At 45.0% G+C, this 20,380-nt stretch overlaps 2 protein-coding genes across 2 annotated transcripts in view; both read left to right on the top strand.

Moving 5' to 3' along the window:
* LOC143814943 (uncharacterized) overlaps positions 1-20,380 on the top strand; it is a 551,462-nt gene that overhangs the window by 262,695 nt on the left and 268,387 nt on the right. The window lies entirely within an intron of this gene.
* Positions 16,207-20,380, top strand: part of LOC143816904 (uncharacterized) — a 107,723-nt gene continuing 103,549 nt past the window's right edge. Inside the window, exon 1 of the mRNA XM_077297876.1 lies at positions 16,207-16,495. Coding sequence (XP_077153991.1) covers positions 16,207-16,495 — 289 coding nt within the window. The remainder of the gene's footprint in view (positions 16,496-20,380) is intronic.

Genomic DNA, 20,380 nt, shown 5'->3' with positions numbered 1-20,380 from the left:
TCTTGGAGTGTCCTAGTCTCCTGGGACTCAACATGGTGGGAGGAAGGGGGATCAGGGTGAGGGTGAAGTGATCAAGACTATTGGCTAGAGAGATTGGATGGTGTGAAAGACATGGTGCTGCCAAGCATACTGGAAGCATTATCTGCTATCTAACCAACCACCTGTTCTCACTGCTCTAGCTTCAGAAGTGGTGTACCATCCCTCCATGAAAAGTGGGACAGAAAGCTATGTGTCATGGATGGGCGTGTTTCTTGTGCTCCAGCAACATTTTTTTAATAGGACCATAAAATTTGGTCACCGCTGCAGTCAAGCCCTATTCCTCCCATTCTGTAAATGCTTTTTTCATTTTTATTGCCCAGATGTAGTACTTTGCATTTTTTTCTTGTTAAAAACCAAGTTGCTGCTCACTGCTCCAGTTTATTTATATTTTTTTAATCTTCTCTCTCTCTTTTTTAGTATTAGCTATCCCTCCTAGCTTTGTGTCGTCAGCAAATGTAATCAGTGTACCCTCAATTCCTTCATCTAGATCATTGATAAAGGTGTTGAACAATACAGGGCCCAGGACAGAGTCCTGTGGTACCCCACTTGAGACATTCTTCCAACTGGGTGTGCAGCCATTTATGACCACTGTTTGGGTCCGATCACTAAGCCAGTTATGAATCCACCTAATAGTTGCCTTGTCCATTCCATACTTAGTCATTTTTTCAATAAGGATGGTGTGAGATACTTTGTCAAATGCTTTGCTGAAGTCAAGATATACTATACAGCATTTCCCTGATCCACCCAGTCATGTGATTCTGTCATAGAAGGAAATTAAGTTAGTCTGACATGACTTATTAGTTACAAACCCATGCTGACTCTGGTTAGTCACTTCACTGTTATCAAGGTACTTACATACATGTTGTTTAATAATTTGTTCAAAGATCTTTCCTGGTATGGAAGTCAGACTCACCGGCCTATAGTCCATCTTCTTCCTCTATTTGAAGATGGGAACAACATTTCCTCTTCTCCAGTCTTCTGGGACTGCTCCTGTTCTCCAAAAATTTTCATAGATTATGTAGAGTGGTTCAAAAATTTCTTAGTGTTAGGGTATGTGTGCATGTTGTGGATTTGCTTTTGCAAAAATCTGCGTGGATTCTGCCTCTCTTGGCAGAAAATGCAGTTGAAAATCCACGCGGTTTTGATGTGGATTTTCATGCAGTTTTCTCTGCGGATTTGCAAGCTTAATAAAGATACATTATTTAACAAAAAAAAGAATTGTGATGTAATTTCCTTGTCCAACCTCTTCTTTTATATTCTCCATTGAAGACCATAACATCATTACATACCATGTTCAAATATAATATTTACACACGAAAAACAAATAAAAAAAATAAGTGGATATATTACATATATAAAACTGGAATTTAATGTGCCATGGCATGGCGACGTTTCGGATGTAGCATCTGAAAGGAAAGGATACTACATCCGAAACGTCGCAACACCATGGGGCAATAAAGTTCACTTTTTCATATTTTTTGTGCTGCTTTTCTTTTTTTGCTTTATTATGGGGAGCCACTGAATTATTGGTTGGAAAAGCTCTGCACGCATATAAAGGTATTGTTTGATGTTGTTCCAATTGTTTCATCATAAATATATGTATGTATGTGGCAGCCAGATACCCTCATTAATAAAAAAATGGAACATAAAGAGTTAAATAAAAGATGCACACACAAAATTTGAGTGAAACACAATATCTGTTTATTTAAAAGAAAAATTTAAAAAAATTGCTCCCGCGTAATTTTCATGACCAGCAGAGGGAAAGTTGATGGCAGAGGGCTGATGGTAATATTCTGGGAAAGAGCCAATATCCATGGCCCCTTCCCAGGCTATTAATATCAGCTCACAGATGTTTGCTTAGCCTTTGCTGGCTAGTTTACAGGGGAACCCCAGAAAAAAATTGACATGGGGTCGCCTTATAAAATCGAACCAGCAAAGGCTAGACGGACAGCTGCGGACTGATACAAATAGTCAGGGAAGGGGCCATGGCTATTGGCACCCCCAGGCTAAAAACATCAGCTCTCAGCCGCCCCAGAAATGGCGCATCTTATACATGCGCCAATTCTGGCACTTAGCCTTGCTCTTCCCACTTGCCCTGTAGCGGTGGCAAGTGAGGTAAAATTTATGGAATTTATGTCATCTGTGTATTGTCCGGTGACATCAAGCCCACAGGTTAGTAATGGAGAGACGTCTATAAGACACCTATCCATTACTAATCCTACAGTTATATGGTAAATAAAGACATGGCCAGAATAAAGTCCTTTATTAGAAATAATCACACAGTCTCCTTTATTAGTCTAATTTACCATACTTACTGCATCGCCTAATCCCCGAATCCCTCGATCTCCTGGAACAAAAATAAAATAATAAACCAACACAAATACTCCCTGTCTGACGTAGTCCATTTACCGAGTGTCCCATGACAATCTCACGTGTAGAACAGACACATCGGGAGATGTGACCGCTCTACCTGGCCACCGGTGATACAGTGACAGGAGCTAATCGTTCCTGTAGTGCATCACTGAGAGTTCACCGGAGTTCATTCTCTCACTTACGGCAGTACCGCTGTGTGAGAATTTTCTCACACAGCGGTGCAGCAAGTGACAGCATGAACTCCGGTGACCTCTTGCAGCGACGCAGTGATACAGTACGGGAGGATCACCTCCTGTCATTGTATCGCTGGAGGCCAGGTAGAGCGGTCACATCTCCCGATGTGACTGTTCTACACATGAGATCGTCGTGGGACATTTGTTATTTAGGACTATTTAGGACAGGAAGTATGTGGTGGCTTATTATTTTATTTTTGTTGCAGGAGATTGAGGGCGCACGGGAATTAAGTGTTTGGTGAGTATGAATGTTGTTTTACAATTGAACACAGTCGCCGGATGATGGGACTACTGTCCCATCATCGGCTCATGCTGTCATTGTTATATGTGACAGCAGACATAGCCAGAAGGGAGTAGCAGTCCCATCAGATGATGCCTGGCTACATACAGACACCCGCACACGTACACAGACACCAGCAGACAGACACAGACAGACACGCACTTATTCTCGGCTCACACATAGTCTCCGCCCACACAGATATTCTCTGTCCACACACTCTTCCTCCTTCCTTTCCACACCATTTTTATACGAAAATCCGTAGCTAATCCACAGACCTTTTTAAAACTGCGGTTTATCTGTGGATTTGATTGAGTCAATGTAAGTCAATGGGTGGAGAAACGCTGCAGATCCGCAAAATTGACATGCTGCGGAAAATAAAACGTTGAGAATTAGTGCGGAATTTTACGCAGCATGTGCACAACAATTCTGGATTCCCATTGATTAAGATTGCTTGAGCTACCCTTTGCGGATTTGGTGCTAATCCGTGTGGAAAAAATCCCTGCGGATCAGCAAACAAAATCCGCAACGTGTGCACATGGCCTTAGAGATCACAGAAATGTACCCCACAACATGGCATACTGTATGGGTGAGAAATTTACCCCCACAAAATTTTTCAACGCTTTTTTTTTGAGTGCTGTACACAGTGGGTACGGGAAGTATTCGGACCCCTTTACATTTTTCACTCTTTGTTTCATTGCAGCCACTTGGTAAATTCAAAAAAGTTAATTTTTTTTCTCATTAATGTGCACTCTGCACCCCATCTTGACTGAAAATAACAGAAATGTAGACATTTTAGCAAATTTAATAAAAAAGAAAAACTGAAATATCACATGGTCATAAGTATTCAGAAAAGCACAGTTTTTTTTCCAATGAAGCTAACATTAAATGATTCAGAAATACCCTCTATACATTGTTAATGTGGTAAATGACTATTCTAGCTGCAAACGTCTGGTTTGTAATGCAATATCTTCATAGGTGTATAGAGGCCCATTTCCAACAACCATAACTCCAGTGTTCTTATGGTACTTTGCGTTTGCTAGCTGTGTAAGAAGGCTAATGGATAGTTAGAATACCCTTAAAAACCCTTGTGCAAGTATGTTAGCACAGCTTAAAACAGTTTGGCTGATTAGAGAACCTATAAACCTGACCTTCCTTTGAGCTAGTTGAGAATCTGGAGCATTACATTTGTTGGCTCCATTAAACTCTCAAAATGGCCAGAAAAAAAGAAGTTTTATGTGAAACTCGACAGTCTATTCTTGTTCTTAGAAATTAAGGCTATTCCATGCGAGAAATTGCCAAGAAACTGAAGATTTCCTACAAGGGCGTGTACTACTCTCTTCAGAGGAGAGCACAAACAGGCTCTAACCAGAGTAGAAAGAGAAGTGGGAGGCCCCACTGCACAACTGAGCAACAAGACAAGTACATTAGAGTCTGTAGGGTGAGAAATCGACGCCTCACAGGTCCTCAACTGGCAGCTTCATTAAATAGTACACGTAAAATGCCAGTGTCAACGTCTACAGTGAAGAGGCGACTTCGGGATGCTGACCTTCAGGGCAGAGGGGTAAAGAAAAAGCCATATCTGAGACTGGCTAATAAAAGGAAAAGATTAATATGGGCAAAAGAACACAGACATTGGACAGAGGAAGATTGGAAAAAAGTGTTAAGGACAGACAAATCCAAGTTTGAAGTGTTTGGATCACGCAGAAGAACCTTTGCAATATGCAGAACAACTGAAAAGATGCTGGAAGAGTGTCGGACGCCATCTGTCAAGCATGGTGGAGGTAATGTGATGGTCTGGGGTTGCTTTGGTGCTGGTAAAGTGGGAGATTTGTACAAGGTAAAAGGGTTTTTGAATAAGGAAGGCTATCACTCCATTTTGTAACGCCATGCCATACCCTGTGGACAGCGCTTGATTGGAGCCAATTTCATCCTACAACAGGACAATGATCCAAAGCACACCTCCAAATTATACAGGAACTATTTATGAAAGTGCAGTCACCAGATCTCAGCCCCATTGAGCTGTTGTAGGAGCAGCTTGACTGTATGGTGCAAAAAGTGCCCATCAAGCCAAACCAACTTGTGGAGGGGCTTCTGGAAGCATGGGGTGTAAGGGATTCACTCGCTCAGGTGCAACGGCTGACACGCAGGAGACACGTTCCTTTAAAAGTTGACAGGTTTATTTGCTCCATAAAACAGCAAGGTAGCAAAAAAGGATAACAGTCTGTACATCAGGCCAACATAACATAAAAGTCCATAGAAGATCTCTGCTCTTCTCAGGCCTGTGGGCACACAGGCTGTGCAATGTCCAGCACTCAGGCTCTATCTGAAGCCTTAAACACACTGTGGAGGCTCTCTCCTCCACACACACAGACTCCTGTCTGTAGTGTCCCACCTGGACACAGGGATCTCTGTCCACACTGACAGAATCCCTAACACTCCCTCCATGTGCCAAACACACCTCCATTATGTAGCCTGAAACCACACCCAGGAACCCATCACATGATTAGACATGTGGTTCTGACATCACCACAGGTCCTGAAGAAAACATAGACAGGCATGGTTATGCCCCTTACCCAGGGGTGAGGTATATGGGTAGCCAGACCCTCCCATCTCTCATAGCTACCCATAACCCGGACCCAAATATACTAAGCAACTCCTTATTGCTTTATGTGCAAACAGAAAACACTCCGGGTTACATCACAGCGACAAGCCTTCTCTGTGATACATACCTCCCGTCGATTAGACACCCTTTAGCCATGCTACATACCTCCCCCCTCTGCCTAAAGCCGTGGGGCTTGGCACTTGACCCAAACCGACTAGAGACCCCTCTCAGTCGTCCCTGACAGTCAAACCGTCTGTCTAAGTCAGGGCCTGCCACTGAACCCTTACGTCGGTATTCGTCAACCACTTCCATCACACCCTTTGGAAAAGATGACCCCTTGTCATTTCCTCTGCTACAGGATCTCCTGCTGAGGTCACTTAACCCTGAGCTAACTGAGGCACCACTGCTTCTACCTGTTTCATCAGGCCACCTTCTCCCATGGTCTTTATTGCCTGAAGAGCAGTTCTTCCCTGTATCTCTACATCCTCTGTTAGCTTGGGGACTTCGAATCTTTAGAGAACCTCTTCGTCTCTCTACACCGCAAGTTGAAGGTGGTGGCAATCTGTTTGCCAATTCCCGCAGCTCTATATTGACCTGTTCCCTCTCACATCTTAGCTGCTCAACTTCTAATAGGTAACTCATGCGATACCCCAGGAGCATCCGGATATTTTCAAGACTCTCCATGGATCCGACAACAAGGAACGGAATCATCTTCTCTTCACCCACGACCTGGGCCTCGTCATCACCCAGAACTCTCAGTCTCTTCACACCGGACCTATTCACCATCTCCTGCATCACTCGGCCAAGCCTCCCGATGACTTTTCCCACCAAATTTCTGGGTACCAGAATGATGTCTTCCTCCAAGCCAAGCCGATTTTGAGCTTCTCTCGCTAGCTCCAGACGTCGAGCGGCTTTCTCATTCTTCAACGTGATCATTTGTTTTGTGCGGAGGCATTGTAGATGCATCTCTCTCAGGACAGCCACCCGCTTCACTGTGACTTCTCTAGACGAAAGTATGACCAGTTGATGAGTCTCAGGCGCCCAGTGCACACTACACGCCTCTACTGCCTTTCTAAATGCCTCATGCACACCTTCACCGGTACAGGCTTCTTGCACCTCTTCAGGTACATCAATCACAGTCTTGAAGAGCAGGGTCTCACTCTCTTCAAAGACAGACGGCTCCCTTTTTGCTTCTGACCTTTCCACCAAGACATCTGTCACGACCGGGTGACTCTCTTCTTCCACTTGTAGCATGAACTCTTCCTCAGTCTTTTCTTCCGCTTGAGCCTTCGCCAAGATGGGCATTGGCGACTCCTCTGCCAGGCAGCAACGTTCCTCCTCTCTCTGGAGAAGCTCCTGCTGATGCTTTTCTTGAGCCATTCTGAGCACATCCATGTCTTTCAATATGGCCCTATTCATGGCCTGACACGCTGATAGGTGACCTCTGAGTTCAACGACCTCCTTCTCTAGGTTACCCACTTTGTGCTCAATGGCTTGCCTCAGGACCCTTTCTCGTTCGACTGTTTCTTTAAGCAGCTCTATGTTATGGTCCTGCTCTCTTTTGGCCAGCACATGTTGCACCACCAATTCTCTAATTAGATTTTCAGACGGGCTCTCTTGCCCACTCAGACTCTGCTTCTTCAGAGTGCCACCTGTTTCTGCACCCACCTCTATGGTCTCTCCTGGGCTCTCTGTCTGTTTACTCTTCGGTACCTCTGGACTCTTGGTATCTTCAGAGCTCTCCATCTCTTCAGCATCAGGTACTTCATTATACTGAGCCACTTCACTCTTTCCAGGGATTGCAGATGTGGGTCTACTACAGGTCTGTTCTAATTCCAGCCCTACCTCTGTGTTGGGATTTGTCAGAGGTAAAGTGACCTCCTTATCAAAGACAGTAACCTGATCTGTAACTGACCCTGTCTCTTCCTCATCATCTCTCTTCTCAGAGGGCGTAACCTGTCCCGCCTTTTTGCGTCCCCCGCGACGAGATGAAGATTTGTGACTTTTACTCTGCTCCTCCTTACTGTACTCTTTTCCCTTTGCGCTTGAGTCACAGTCTGGATAGGAGTCACCCCCTCTCACTCTGTCATCCTGGAACAACAAGTCCCCACTTAAACAGGTGTCAGACCCACACTTTCTTCCAGTCACCCGGAACTCTGGACTGTCGACCTTAGGTGTCGCTATCTCCTTATCATTCATTACACCACTCAGAATCTCTACAGCCGCCTGTTGTAGTGGGGCTCCCTTAGGGTCATTCTGTCTCTGTTCCAAGCAATCAGACACTCCCCTTTCCTCCCACAAGTCCGAAAACCTTTCAAAGTCCTGGCCAATTACAACAGGGAATGGCAAGTCTGAGACTACAGGTACATCATGGCTGGCAATAACAGTGGGCGTCTCAATGATTACCCTGGACACCGGATAATCCCTAGCGACCCCATGAACGCAGTGGGCTTCCATCTTCCTTCCGGGAATCAGATAGACAGGGAGTGTGGCGCTCACCAGCGTCACCAGGCTCCCTGAGTCCAGAAGTCCAGTCACGCACACTCCATTGACTTCTACAGAACAGCTCTGTGTCATTTTGTCAGATGCAAAGTCAGTACAACATTCTGAACATGCGCTGTTCAAACACTGAACTCGGCAACAGTCCATCAGCGCATTCGCCGCCGCCCCTTTTTTGGACTCCACCCCCTTTTGAGTTACCGCCCCCTTGTGGACCATTTTCTCCTTTAGGGCCACCACCCCCTTTAGGGACTCCACCCCCTTTTGGGCAACTACCCCCTTTTGGGCTGCCGCCCCTTTTTTGGGATGCCCGACCCCTTTTTGGCCAACCATACTTATTTGGGGTCACCGCTCCGTTTTGGGACTCCACCCCACTTTTAGGGACACCACCCCACTCTGGGGTACACCCTGTGGACTTCCCACAGTACTCTCAGGCCCCAGTTCACCCAGCACACAAATGTGACTCTGGCCCTTTAAGAGTCCGCACACATTAAACCAGCAATGTCTTTTTTTTTTTTTTCCCCTCTTTGCTGCAACTGCAGCTCCGGCTGCTGCAGAACCTCTTGCTGCAACTGCACTCCACGTAACCACTGCAGACTTCGTGGACCCGCCGATCCACAGCAACCTTCGTAACCCCGCCGAGTTACAGCTAGACGCCTTCAGTCTTCGTGGCCCCGCCGAGCCACAGCAAACACCTGCACATGTGCGTTATAGAAAAAAAAACACAGTCTTTCACTGACCCTGGTCAGTACAGCACACAGATTCCTGTCTGTTACACAGCCGGCTTTAAAGCCCAAACACAGTTTTTTTTTTCCACTGACGCCGGTCAGTATCACATGGTATCCAGACCGTTACCTGTTGGTGGCGGCCACACAGGTTCCCGGATCCCTCTTCTCCTCAGAGGTATCCCAAAACAGCAGTTCTCACTGACCCCGATCAGTTTTTACTCACGGTTGTCAATACCGTCCAATTTTCTGGCTCAGACCAGCCATCGCTGCAACATGTGCTCCTGGATCTTTGCCCGCATTCTCCACCAATTGTAAGGGATTCACTCGCTCAGGTGCAACGGCTGACACGCAGGAGACACGTTCCTTTAAAAGTTGACAGGTTTATTTGCTCCATAAACCAGCAAGGTAGCAAAAAAGGATAACAGTCTGTACATCAGGCCAACATAACATAAAAGTCCATAGAAGATCTCTGCTCTTCTCAGGCCTGTGGGCACACAGGCTGTGCAATGTCCAGCACTCAGGCTCTATCTGAAGCCTTAAACACACTGTGGAGGCTCTCTCCTCCACACACACAGACTCCTGTCTGTAGTGTCCCACCTGGACACAGGGATCTCTGTCCACACTGACAGAATCCCTAACACTCCCTCCATGTGCCAAACACACCTCCATTATGTAGCCTGAAACCACACCCAGGAACCCATCACATGATTAGACATGTGGTTCTGACATCACCACAGGTCCTGAAGAAAACATAGACAGGCATGGTTATGCCCCTTACCCAGGGGTGAGGTATATGGGTAGCCAGACCCTCCCATCTCTCATAGCTACCCGTAACCCGGACCCAAATATACTAAGCAACTCCTTATTGCTTTATGTGCAAACAGAAAACACTCCGGGTTACATCACAGCGACAAGCCTTCTCTGTGATACATACCTCCCGTCGATTAGACACCCTTTAGCCATGCTACAGGGGTGAAATGTCTCCAGATGACCTCAGCAAATTAACTGCTAGAATGCCAAAGGTCTGCAATGCTGGAATTGCTGCAAAGGAGCATTCTGTGACAAAAGCAAAGTTAGAGGGAGAAAATTATTATTTCAAATAAAAATCTTTTTTTTTACCTTGTCAATGTCTGGACTAGATTTTACATTCATTTGGCAATTCATTTGATTAATAAAAGTATGAGTTGTCATGGAAAACACAAAATAGTCTGGGTGACCCTAAACTTTGGAGCGGTAGTATATGTTAGCTTACTGTCCGAGCACTCTGCCCTTTAACCCCTTCCTGACATCTGACGTACTATCCCGTCGAGGTGGGGTGGGCCCGTATGACCACCGACGGGATAGTACGTCATACGCGATCGGCCGCGCTCACGGGGGGGAGCGCGGCCGATCGCGGCCGGGTGTCGGCTGCATATCGCAGCTGACATCCGGCACTATGTGCCAGGAGCTGTCACGGACCGCCCCCGGCACATTAACCCCCGGCACACCGCGATCAAACATGATCGCAGTGTACCGGCGGTATAGGGAAGCATCGCGCAGGGAGGGGGCTCCCTGCGGGCTTCCCTGAGACCCCCGGAGCAACGCGATGTGATCGCGTTGCTCCGAGGGTCTCCTACCTCCTTCCTCCCTGCAGGTCCCGGATCCAAGATGGCCGCGGCATCCGGGTCCTGCAGGGAGAAAGGTGGCCTACCGAGCGCCTGCTCAGAGCAGACGCTGGTAAGCCTGCACCGATGTAAGTGAGATCGGTGATCTGATAGAGTGCTGTGCACACTATCAGATAATCGATCTGTAATGTCCCCATTACACACGATCAAAAAGACGGATATAAATAATCATGGTACCGCTGAAAACGTCATCTTGTCCCGCAAAAAACAAGCTGCCACACAGCATCATCAGCAAAAAAATAAAAAAGTTATAGTCCTGACAATAAAGCGATACCAAAATAATTATTTTTTCTATAAAATAGTTTTTATCGTATAAAAGCCCCAAAACATAAAAAAATGATATAAATGAGGTATCGCTGTAATCGTACTGACCCGAAGAATAAAACTGCTTTATCAATTTTACCAAACGCAGAACGGTATAAACGCCTCTCCCAAAAGAAATTCATGAATAGCTGATTTTTGGTCATTCTGCCTCACAAAAATCAGAATAAAAAGTAATCAAAAAAGGTCACGTGTCCGAAAATGTTACCAATAAAAACGACAAATCGTCCCGCAAAAAACAAGACCTCACATGACTCTGTGGACCAAAATGTGGAAAAATTATAGGTCTCAAAATGTGGAGACGCAAAAACGTTTTTGCTATAAAAAGCGTCTTTTATTGTGCGATGGCTGCCAATCATAAAAATCCGATATAAAAAATGCTATAAAAGTAAATCAAACCCCCCTTCATCACCCCCTTAGTTAGGGAAAAATAATAAAATAAAAAAAATGTATTTATTTCCATTTTCCCATTAGGGCTAGGGTTAGGGTTAGGGCTAGGGTTAGGGTTGGAGGTAAAGTTAGGGTTGGGGCTAAAGTTAGGGTTAGGGTTTGGATTACATTTACGGTTGGGATTAGGGTTGGGATTAGAATTATGGGTGTGTCAGGGTTAGGGGTGTGGTTAGGGTTACCATTGGGATTAGGGTTAGGCATGTGTTTGGGTTAGGGTTTCAGGTAGAATTGGGGAGTTTCCACTGTTCAGGCACATCAGGGGCTCTCCAAACGCGACATGGCATCCAATCTCAATTCCAGCCAATTCTGCGTTGAAAAAGTAAAACAGTGCTCCTTCCCTTCCGAGCTCTCCCGTGCGTCCAAAAAGGGGTTTACCCCAACATATGGGTTATCAGAGTACTCGGGACAAATTGAACAACAACTTCTGGGGTCCAAGTTCTCTTGTTATCCTTGGGAAAATAAAAATTTGGGGGGCTAAAAATCATTTTTGTGGGAAAAAAAATATGTTTTATTTTCACGGCTCTGCGTTGTAAACTGTAGTGAAACACTTGGGGGTTCAAAGTTCTCACAACACATCTAGATAAGTTCCTTGGGAGGTCTAGTTTCCAATATGTCACTTGTGTGGGGTTTGTACTGTTTGGGTACATCAGGGGCTCTGCAAATGCAACGTGACGCCTGCAGACCAATCCATTTAAGTCTGCATTCCAAATGGCGCTCCTTCCCTTCCGACCTCTGTCATGCACCCAAACAGTGGTTCCCCCCCACATAGGGGGTATCAGCGTACTCAGGACAAATTGGACAACAACTTTTGGGGTCTATTTTATCCTGTTACCCTTGTGAAAATACAAAGCTGGGGGCTAAAAAATCGTTTTTGTGAAGGAAAAAAAAAAAAAAATTATTTTCACGGCTTTGCGTTATAAACTGTAGTGAAACACTTGGGGGTTCAAAGTTCTCACAACACATCTAGATAAGTTCCTTGGGAGGTCTAGTTTCCAATATGGGGTCACTTGTGGGGGGTTTGTACTGTTTGGGTACATCAGGGGCTCTGCAAATGCAACGTGACGCCTGCAGACCAATCCATTTAAGTCTGCATTCCAAATGGTGCTCCTTCCCTTCCGAGCTTTGTCATGCGCCCAAACAGTGGTTCCCCCCCACATATGGGGTATCAGCGTACTCAGGACAAATTGGACAACAACTTTTGGGGTCCAGTTTATTCTGTTACCCTTGTAAAAATACAAAAGCTGGGGGCTAATAAATCATTTTTGTGAAAAAAAAAAGACTTTTTATTTTCACGGCTCTGCGTTATAATCTGTAGTGAAACACTTGGGGGTTCAAAGCTCTCAAAACACATCTAGATAAGTTCCTTAGGGGGTCTAATTTCCAAAATGGTGTCACTTGTGGGGGGGTTCAATGTTTAGGCACATCAGGGGCTCTCCAAACGCAACATGGCGTCCCATCTCAATTCCAGTCAATTTTGCATTGAAAAGTCAAATGGCGCTCCTTTCCTTCCAAGCTCTGCCATACGCCCAAACAGTGGTTTACCCCCACATATGGGGTATCAGCGTACTCAGGACAAATTGCACAACATTTTTTGGGGTCCAATTTCTTCTCTTACCCTTGGGAAAATAAAAAATTTGGGGCGAAAAGATCATTTTTGTGAAAAAATATGATTTTTTATTTTTACGGCTCTGCATTATAAACTTCTGTGAAGCACTTGGTGGGTCAAAGTGCTCACCACACATCTAGATAAGTTCCTTAGGGGGTCTACTTTCCAAAATGGTGTCACTTGTAGGGGGTTTCAATGATTAGGCACATCAGGGGCTCTCCAAACGCAACATGGCGTCCCATCTCAATTCCAGTCAATTTTGCATTGAAAAGTCAAATGGCGCTCCTTTCATTCCGAGCTCTGCCATGCGCCCAAACAGTGGTTTACCCCCACATATGGGGTATCAGTGTACTCAGGACAAATTGTACAACAACTTTGGGGGTCCATTTTCTCCTGTTACCCTTGGTAAAATAAAACAAATTGGAGCTGAAATAAATTTTGTGTGAAAAAAATTAAATGTTAATTTTTATTTAAACATTCCAAAAATTCCTGTGAAACACCTGAAGGGTTAATAAACTTCTTGAATGTAGTTTTGAGCACCTTGAGGGGTGCAGTTTATAGAATGGTGTCACACTTGGGTATTTTCTATCATATAGACCCCTCAAAATGACTTCAAATGAGATGTGGTCCCTAAAAAAAAATGGGGTTGTAAAAATGAGAAATTTCTGGTCAAATTTTAACCCTTGTAACTCCCTAACAAAAAAAAATTTTGGTTCCAAAATTGTGCTGATTGATTTTCACAAATAAACGCAAGTTATATCGAATAAATTTTACCACTAACATGAAGTACAATATGTCACGAGAAAACAATTATTAACAATTAATTACTAATAATTATAAGAGCGGTTTGTAAGGCTACGTTCACATTTGCGGTGTGCGCCGCAGCGTCGTCACCGCAACAAAACGCATGTGTCGTGCGGCCCTATCTTTAACATTGGGGCCGCATGGCGCCGCATGTACATGCGTTGTTATGCGTTTTGGTGCGTTGTACGCCGCATGCGGCGTTAGGGCGCACCTGTCAGGGCACGGCAAACGCAACATGTTGCATTTTTTGGGCGGCGCAGACTTTTTAAAAAACGCATGCGTCGTGTTTGCGTCGTGTTTGCGTCGTCGATGCGCCTTTTTTCCCATTGACTTGTATTGACAACGCAGACGACGCAAGTACTTGCGTCGTGGTGCGTTGTACGATGCATGCGTTTCCAATAAAAAATGCAAAACATTGTCTAGAATTTTGGGGGGGGGGGGGTGAAGAATGACTCAATGCAAAAAAAACGCATGCGGCGCAAAACGCTGCGTTTTTGTTCAATACGCAACTGCGTTTTTGTTTGCGTTGTGCGTTGCGGCGACGACGCTGCGGCGCACAACGCAAATGTGAACGTAGCCTAAGAGATTCCACATCCGTAAAAATCATGCCCTTCACTGATCAGAGTTGTAAAGCAGCATTGCATCGTTATGGCGCCAAATACTTTATGGTAATGATTTTCATAACTGGTTGCCAAAATCAAAGTAAAGTTGCAGAGTAAAGAATAATACGGGTTTCATGTGACTCTCCCCTCTGTACCAGTCTGTCATTGTAAATTTGTTTACTGTAAACGATATCTATAACTTTGTATGTAACCCCTTTCTCTTGTACAGACCATGGAATTAATGGTGCTATATAAATAAATAAACAATAATAATAATAATAAAAATAATAAAAATGCTGGAGACCAGACCAAATGGGTCTGTGTGCCTCGGTGGTAGAGGAAATGCCCCACTGCTCAGCAGCTGCAGCTGTCTCTACGTTTTCCTCTGTAGGATTAGTAATGGCTAGGTGTCTTATACACACCTCTCCATTACTAAGCTGTGGGCTTGATGTTACCTGACAATACAAAGGTGACATCAACCCCACAAATATGAACCCCACTTGCCACCACAGGGCAAGTCGAAACAGCTGGGTAAAGCACCAGAATATATGCGCCTTTCCTGGGTCGGCTGTGGGCTGCTATTTTTAGGCTGGGGGGTGCCCAATATCCATGACCCCTTACCAGCCCCAGCTGTCAGTTTTGCCTGGCTGGTTATCAAAAATACAGAGGATCCCATGCCGGTTTTATTTATTTATAAGGCAGGCGGGGGCTGATGAATATTCCCATCAGCTGCCGCCTGCTCTCGCTGTTAACAGTTGAATACAACTCTCAACATTGCCCCTGCTAGCGCTGATCGCAGCGTGAGCAGGGAACGGTGATGTGAGCTGTCTTCACTTCAGCACAGTACAGTACCGCTGATTCCCAGGCGCCGGTACGTGTGACACTGATGAAACAGGGATGTCATCAGTGTGCAAGTCTGCAGGACGTTTTGCAGGCTATGCTGCTACTGGGAACACTGACGTCTGAAAGAGCCCTTAGGCTGGTTTCACACTTGCGTTGGGCAGAACTGCGGAGTGCTGCGTATTTCCTCTGTTAAGCCCCGCCCACTGCCGCACCTCTTCCATTCAGCCCGCCTATATCAGCATGCGTCCTGCCTTCCTATCTTTAATATTGAAAAAAGAGAAAAGACAAGGCGCCCCCAATGTGTCACACTGTTTAAAAAACACACATACAGTCCTTTGTAGGGAATGTGCTCACCTATTGGTGTTGTGAAACTGGGTCACAACTCCCAAGAAGGCATAATCGTAGCAGCAGGTCTCCACAAGAATCCAAAGGGATGCTGGAGGTAATAGTCTTAGGCGAACTGAAGACCGCGCACACGAGGTAGATTTAAGGTGGTTTATTGAAGCCTACGCGTTTCAAGAGCTATCTTGCTCTCTTCTTCAGGGCATATATGCCCTGAAGAAGAGAGCAAGATAGCTCTTGAAACGCGTAGGCTTCAATAAACCACCTTAAATCTACCTCGTGTGCGCGGTCTTCAGTTCGCCTAAGACTATTATCTTTAATATTGGGTACGCAGGTCATGCGAATGTATGGACGCTGTGCCGAACTGCGTCGAATGCAATATGTTGCATTTTGTTGTGGTCGGCCCAGCATCAAAACGACGCATGCGGACGCATCCGCCTGGCCTGCATACTCAATGTTAAAGATAGGAACGCAGAACGCATGCTGACGTAGGCGGGGCTGAATAGAAGAGGCGTGGCAGTGGGCAGGGCTTAACGGAGGAACTACACAGCCCTCCGTAGCTCTGCCCAACGCAAGTGTGAAACCAGCCTTAGTGAACCGAACTTTGGCCGGCTTTTGCCAATTTTTAGGGAAAAAGCTTGGGAATCTGAACACGAATTTCAATTTGCAATGTTCGTGCCGAATTTGAGATTGACGAACGTTTTCCAAACAAGTTTTCACACCTCTAGACACAAATGATGAATTAGGTCAAAACATTTGTTTCACTAAAATTATGTCCACATCGAGAAAAAAAGTAACATTACTTGGTTTCATCCCTTATATGGTGGTGACCGACCTTCTCCTGATACTTGCAGATCCAGTTCTCATCTCCAACATGACCAGTAACAGCAGCCGGCCAGGTGAGGACATCACCGTGAGCATCCAGTTCTCTGGAGAAGAGGCGACTCTGACCTGGGAGGTGGATGGGGGGCCTCTCCCTGACCGATACCAGCTGATAGATGATAACAGGACGGTGATTATCCCGAAAGACGAAGCCGGGAGGAGACTACATGTCCGGATCACAAACCCAGTCAGTGAGGAGACCCGGGAATACCAACTGGAGAATACAGGTAAGAGGGTATTACTGGGGTATTATATGTACCCCACACCTTCTATACCCCATGTACTGGAGATCACAGGTAATAGGGTATTACTGGGGTATTATATGTACCCCACACCTTCTATACCTCATGTACTGGAGATTACAGGTAAGTGGGTATTACTGGGGTATTATATGTACCCCACACCTTCTATACCCCATGTACATAGATTACAGGTAACGGGTAATACTGGGGTGTTATATGTACCCCACACCTTCTATACCCCATGTACTGGAGATTACAGGTTAGAGGGTATTACTGGGGTATTATATGTACCCCACAACTTCTATACCCCATGTACTGGAGAGCACAGGTAAGAGGGTATTACTGGGGTATTATATGTACCCCACACCTTCTATACCCCATGTACTGGAGATTACAGGTAAGAGGGTATTACTGGGGTATTATATGTACCCCACACCTTCTATACCCCATGTACTGGAGATTACAGGTAAGAGGGTATTACTGGGGTATTCTATGTGCCCCGCACCTTCTATACCCCATGTACTGGAGATTACAGGTAAGAGGATATTACTGAGGTATTATATGTACCCCACACCTTCTATACCCCATGTACTGGAGATTACAGGTAAGAGGGTATTACTGGGGTATTATATGTACCCCACACCTTCTATACCCCATGTACTGGAGATTACAGGTAACAGGGTATTACTGGGGTATTATATGTACCCCGCACCTTCTATACCACGTGTACTGGTGATTTCAGGTAAGAGGGTATTACTGGGGTATTATATGTACCCCACACCTTCTATACCCCATGTACTGGAGATTACAGGTAAGAGGGGTATTACTGGGATATTATATGTACCCCACACCTTCTATACCCCATGTACTGGAGATTACAGGTAAGAGGGTATTACTGGGGTATTATATGTACCCACACCTTCTATACCCCATGTACTGGAGATTACAGGTAAGAGGATATTACTGGAGTATTATATGTACCCCACACCTTCTATACCCCATGTACTGGAGATTACAGGTAAGAGGGTATTACTGGGGTATTATATGTACCCCACAACTTCTATACCCCATGTACTGGAGATTACAGGTAAGAGGATATTACTGGGGTATTATATGTACCCCACACCTTCTATACCCCATGTACTGGAGATTACAGGTAAGAGGGTATTACTGGGGTATTATATGTACCCCACACCTTCTATACCCCATGTACTGGTGATTACAGGTAAGAGGGTATTACTGGAGTATTATATGTACCCCGCACCTTCTATACCCCATGTACTGGAGATTACAGGTAAGGGGGTATTACTGGAGTATTATATGTACCCCACACCTTCTATACCCCATGTACTGGAGATTACAGGTAAGAGGATATTACTGGGTTATTATATGTACCCCACACCTTCTATACCCCATGTACTGGAGATTACAGGTAAGAGGGTATTACTGGGGTATTATATGTACCCCACACCTTCTATACCCCATGTACTGGAGATTACAGGTAAGAGGGGTATTACTGGGGTATTATATGTACCCCACACCTTCTATACCCCATGTACTGGAGATTACAGGTAAGAGGGTATTACTGGGGTATTATATGTACCCCACACCTTCTATACCCCATGTACTGGAGATTACAGGTAAGAGGGGTATTACTGGGGTATTATATGTACCCCACACCTTCTATACCCCATGTACTGGAGATTACAGGTAAGAGGGTATTACTGGGGTATTATATGTACCCCACACCTTCTATACCCCAAGTACTGGAGATTACAGGTAAGAGGGTATTACTGGGGTATTATATGTACCCGACACCTTCTATACCCCATGTACTGGAGATTACAGGTAAGATGGTATTACTGGGGTATTATATGTACCTCACACCTTCTATACCCCATGTACTGGTGATTACAGGTAAGAGGGTATTACTGGGGTATTATATGTACCCACACCTTCTATACCCCATGTACTGGAGATTACAGGTAAGAGGGTATTACTGGGGTATTATATGTACCCCGCACCTTCTATACCCCATGTACTGGAGATTATAGGTAAGAGGGTATTACTGGAGTATTATATGTACCCCGCACCTTCTATACCCCATGTACTGGAGATTACAGGTAAGAGGGTATTACTGGAGTATTATATGTACCCCACACCTTCTATACCCCATGTACTGGAGATTACAGGTAAGAGGGTATTACTGGGATATTATATGTACCCCACAGCTTCTATACCCCATGTACTGGAGATTACAGGTAAGAGGGTATTACTGGGGTATTATATGTACTCCACACCTTCTATACCCCATGTACTGGAGATTACACGTAAGAGGGTATTACTGGGGTATTATATGTAGAACACACCTTCTATACCCCATGTACTGGAGATTACAGGTAAGAGAGTATTACTGGGGTATTATATGTACCCACACCTTCTATACCCCATGTACTGGAGATTACAGGTAAGAGGGTATTACTGGGGTATTATATGTACCCCACGCCTTCTATACCCCATGTATTGGAGATTACAGGTAAGAGGGTATTACTGGGGTATTATATGTACCCCACACCTTCTATACCCCATGTACTGGAGATTACAGGTAAGAGGGTATTACTGGGGTATTATATGTACCTCACACCTTCTCTACCTCATGTACTGGAGATTACAGGTAAGAGGGTATTACTGGGGTATTATATGTACCCCACACCTTCTATACCCCATGTACTGGAGATTACAGGTAAGAGGGTATTACTTGGGTATTATATGTACCTCACACCTTCTATACCCCATGTACTGGAGATTACAGGTAAGAGGGTATTACTGGGCTATTATATGTACCCCACACCTTCTATACCCCATGTACTGGAGATTACAGGTAAGAGGGTATTACTGGGGTATTATATGTACCCCACACCTTCTATACCCCATGTACTGGAGATTACAGGTAAGAGGGTATTACTGGGGTATTATATGTACCTCACACCTTCTCTACCTCATGTACTGGAGATTACAGGTAAGAGGGTATTACTGGGGTATTATATGTACCTCACACCTTCTCTACCTCATGTACTGGAGATTACAGGTAAGAGGGTATTACTTGGGTATTATATGTACCCCACACCTTCTATACCCCATGTACTGGAGATTACAGGTAAGAGGGTATTACTTGGGTATTATATGTACCCCACACCTTCTATACCCCATGTACTGGAGATTACAGGCAAGAGGGTATTACTGGGCTATTATATGTACCCCACACCTTCTATACCCCATGTACTGGAGATTACAGGTAAGAGGGTATTACTGGGGTATTATATGTACCCCACACCTTCTATACCCCATGTACTGGAGATTACAGGTAAGAGGGTATTACTGGGGTATTATATGTACCTCACACCTTCTCTACCTCATGTACTGGAGATTACAGGTAAGAGGGTATTACTGGGGTATTATATGTACCCCACACCTTCTATACCCCATGTACTGGAGATTACAGGTAAGAGGGTATTACTGGGGTATTATATGTACCCCACACCTTCTATACCCCATGTACTGGAGATTACAGGTAAGAGGGTATTACTGGGGTATTATATGTACCCCACACCTTCTATACCCCATGTACTGGAGATTACAGGTAAGAGGGTATTACTGGGGTATTATATGTACCCCACAACTTCTATACCCCATGTACTGGAGATTACAGGTAAGAGGGTATTACTGGGGTATTATATGTACCCCACACCTTCTATACCCCATGTACTGGAGATTACAGGTAAGAGGGTATTACTGGGGTATTATATGTACCCCACACCTTCTATACCCCATGTACTGGATATTACAGGTAAGAGGATATTACTGGAGTAT

This window comes from Ranitomeya variabilis, chromosome 3 (genome assembly GCF_051348905.1).
Source record: "Ranitomeya variabilis isolate aRanVar5 chromosome 3, aRanVar5.hap1, whole genome shotgun sequence".
In the NCBI taxonomy this organism is placed as follows: Eukaryota; Metazoa; Chordata; class Amphibia; order Anura; family Dendrobatidae; genus Ranitomeya; species Ranitomeya variabilis.
Note: the sequence above shows the minus strand (reverse complement) of the source record. Positions and strands in the feature narration are given on the sequence as shown.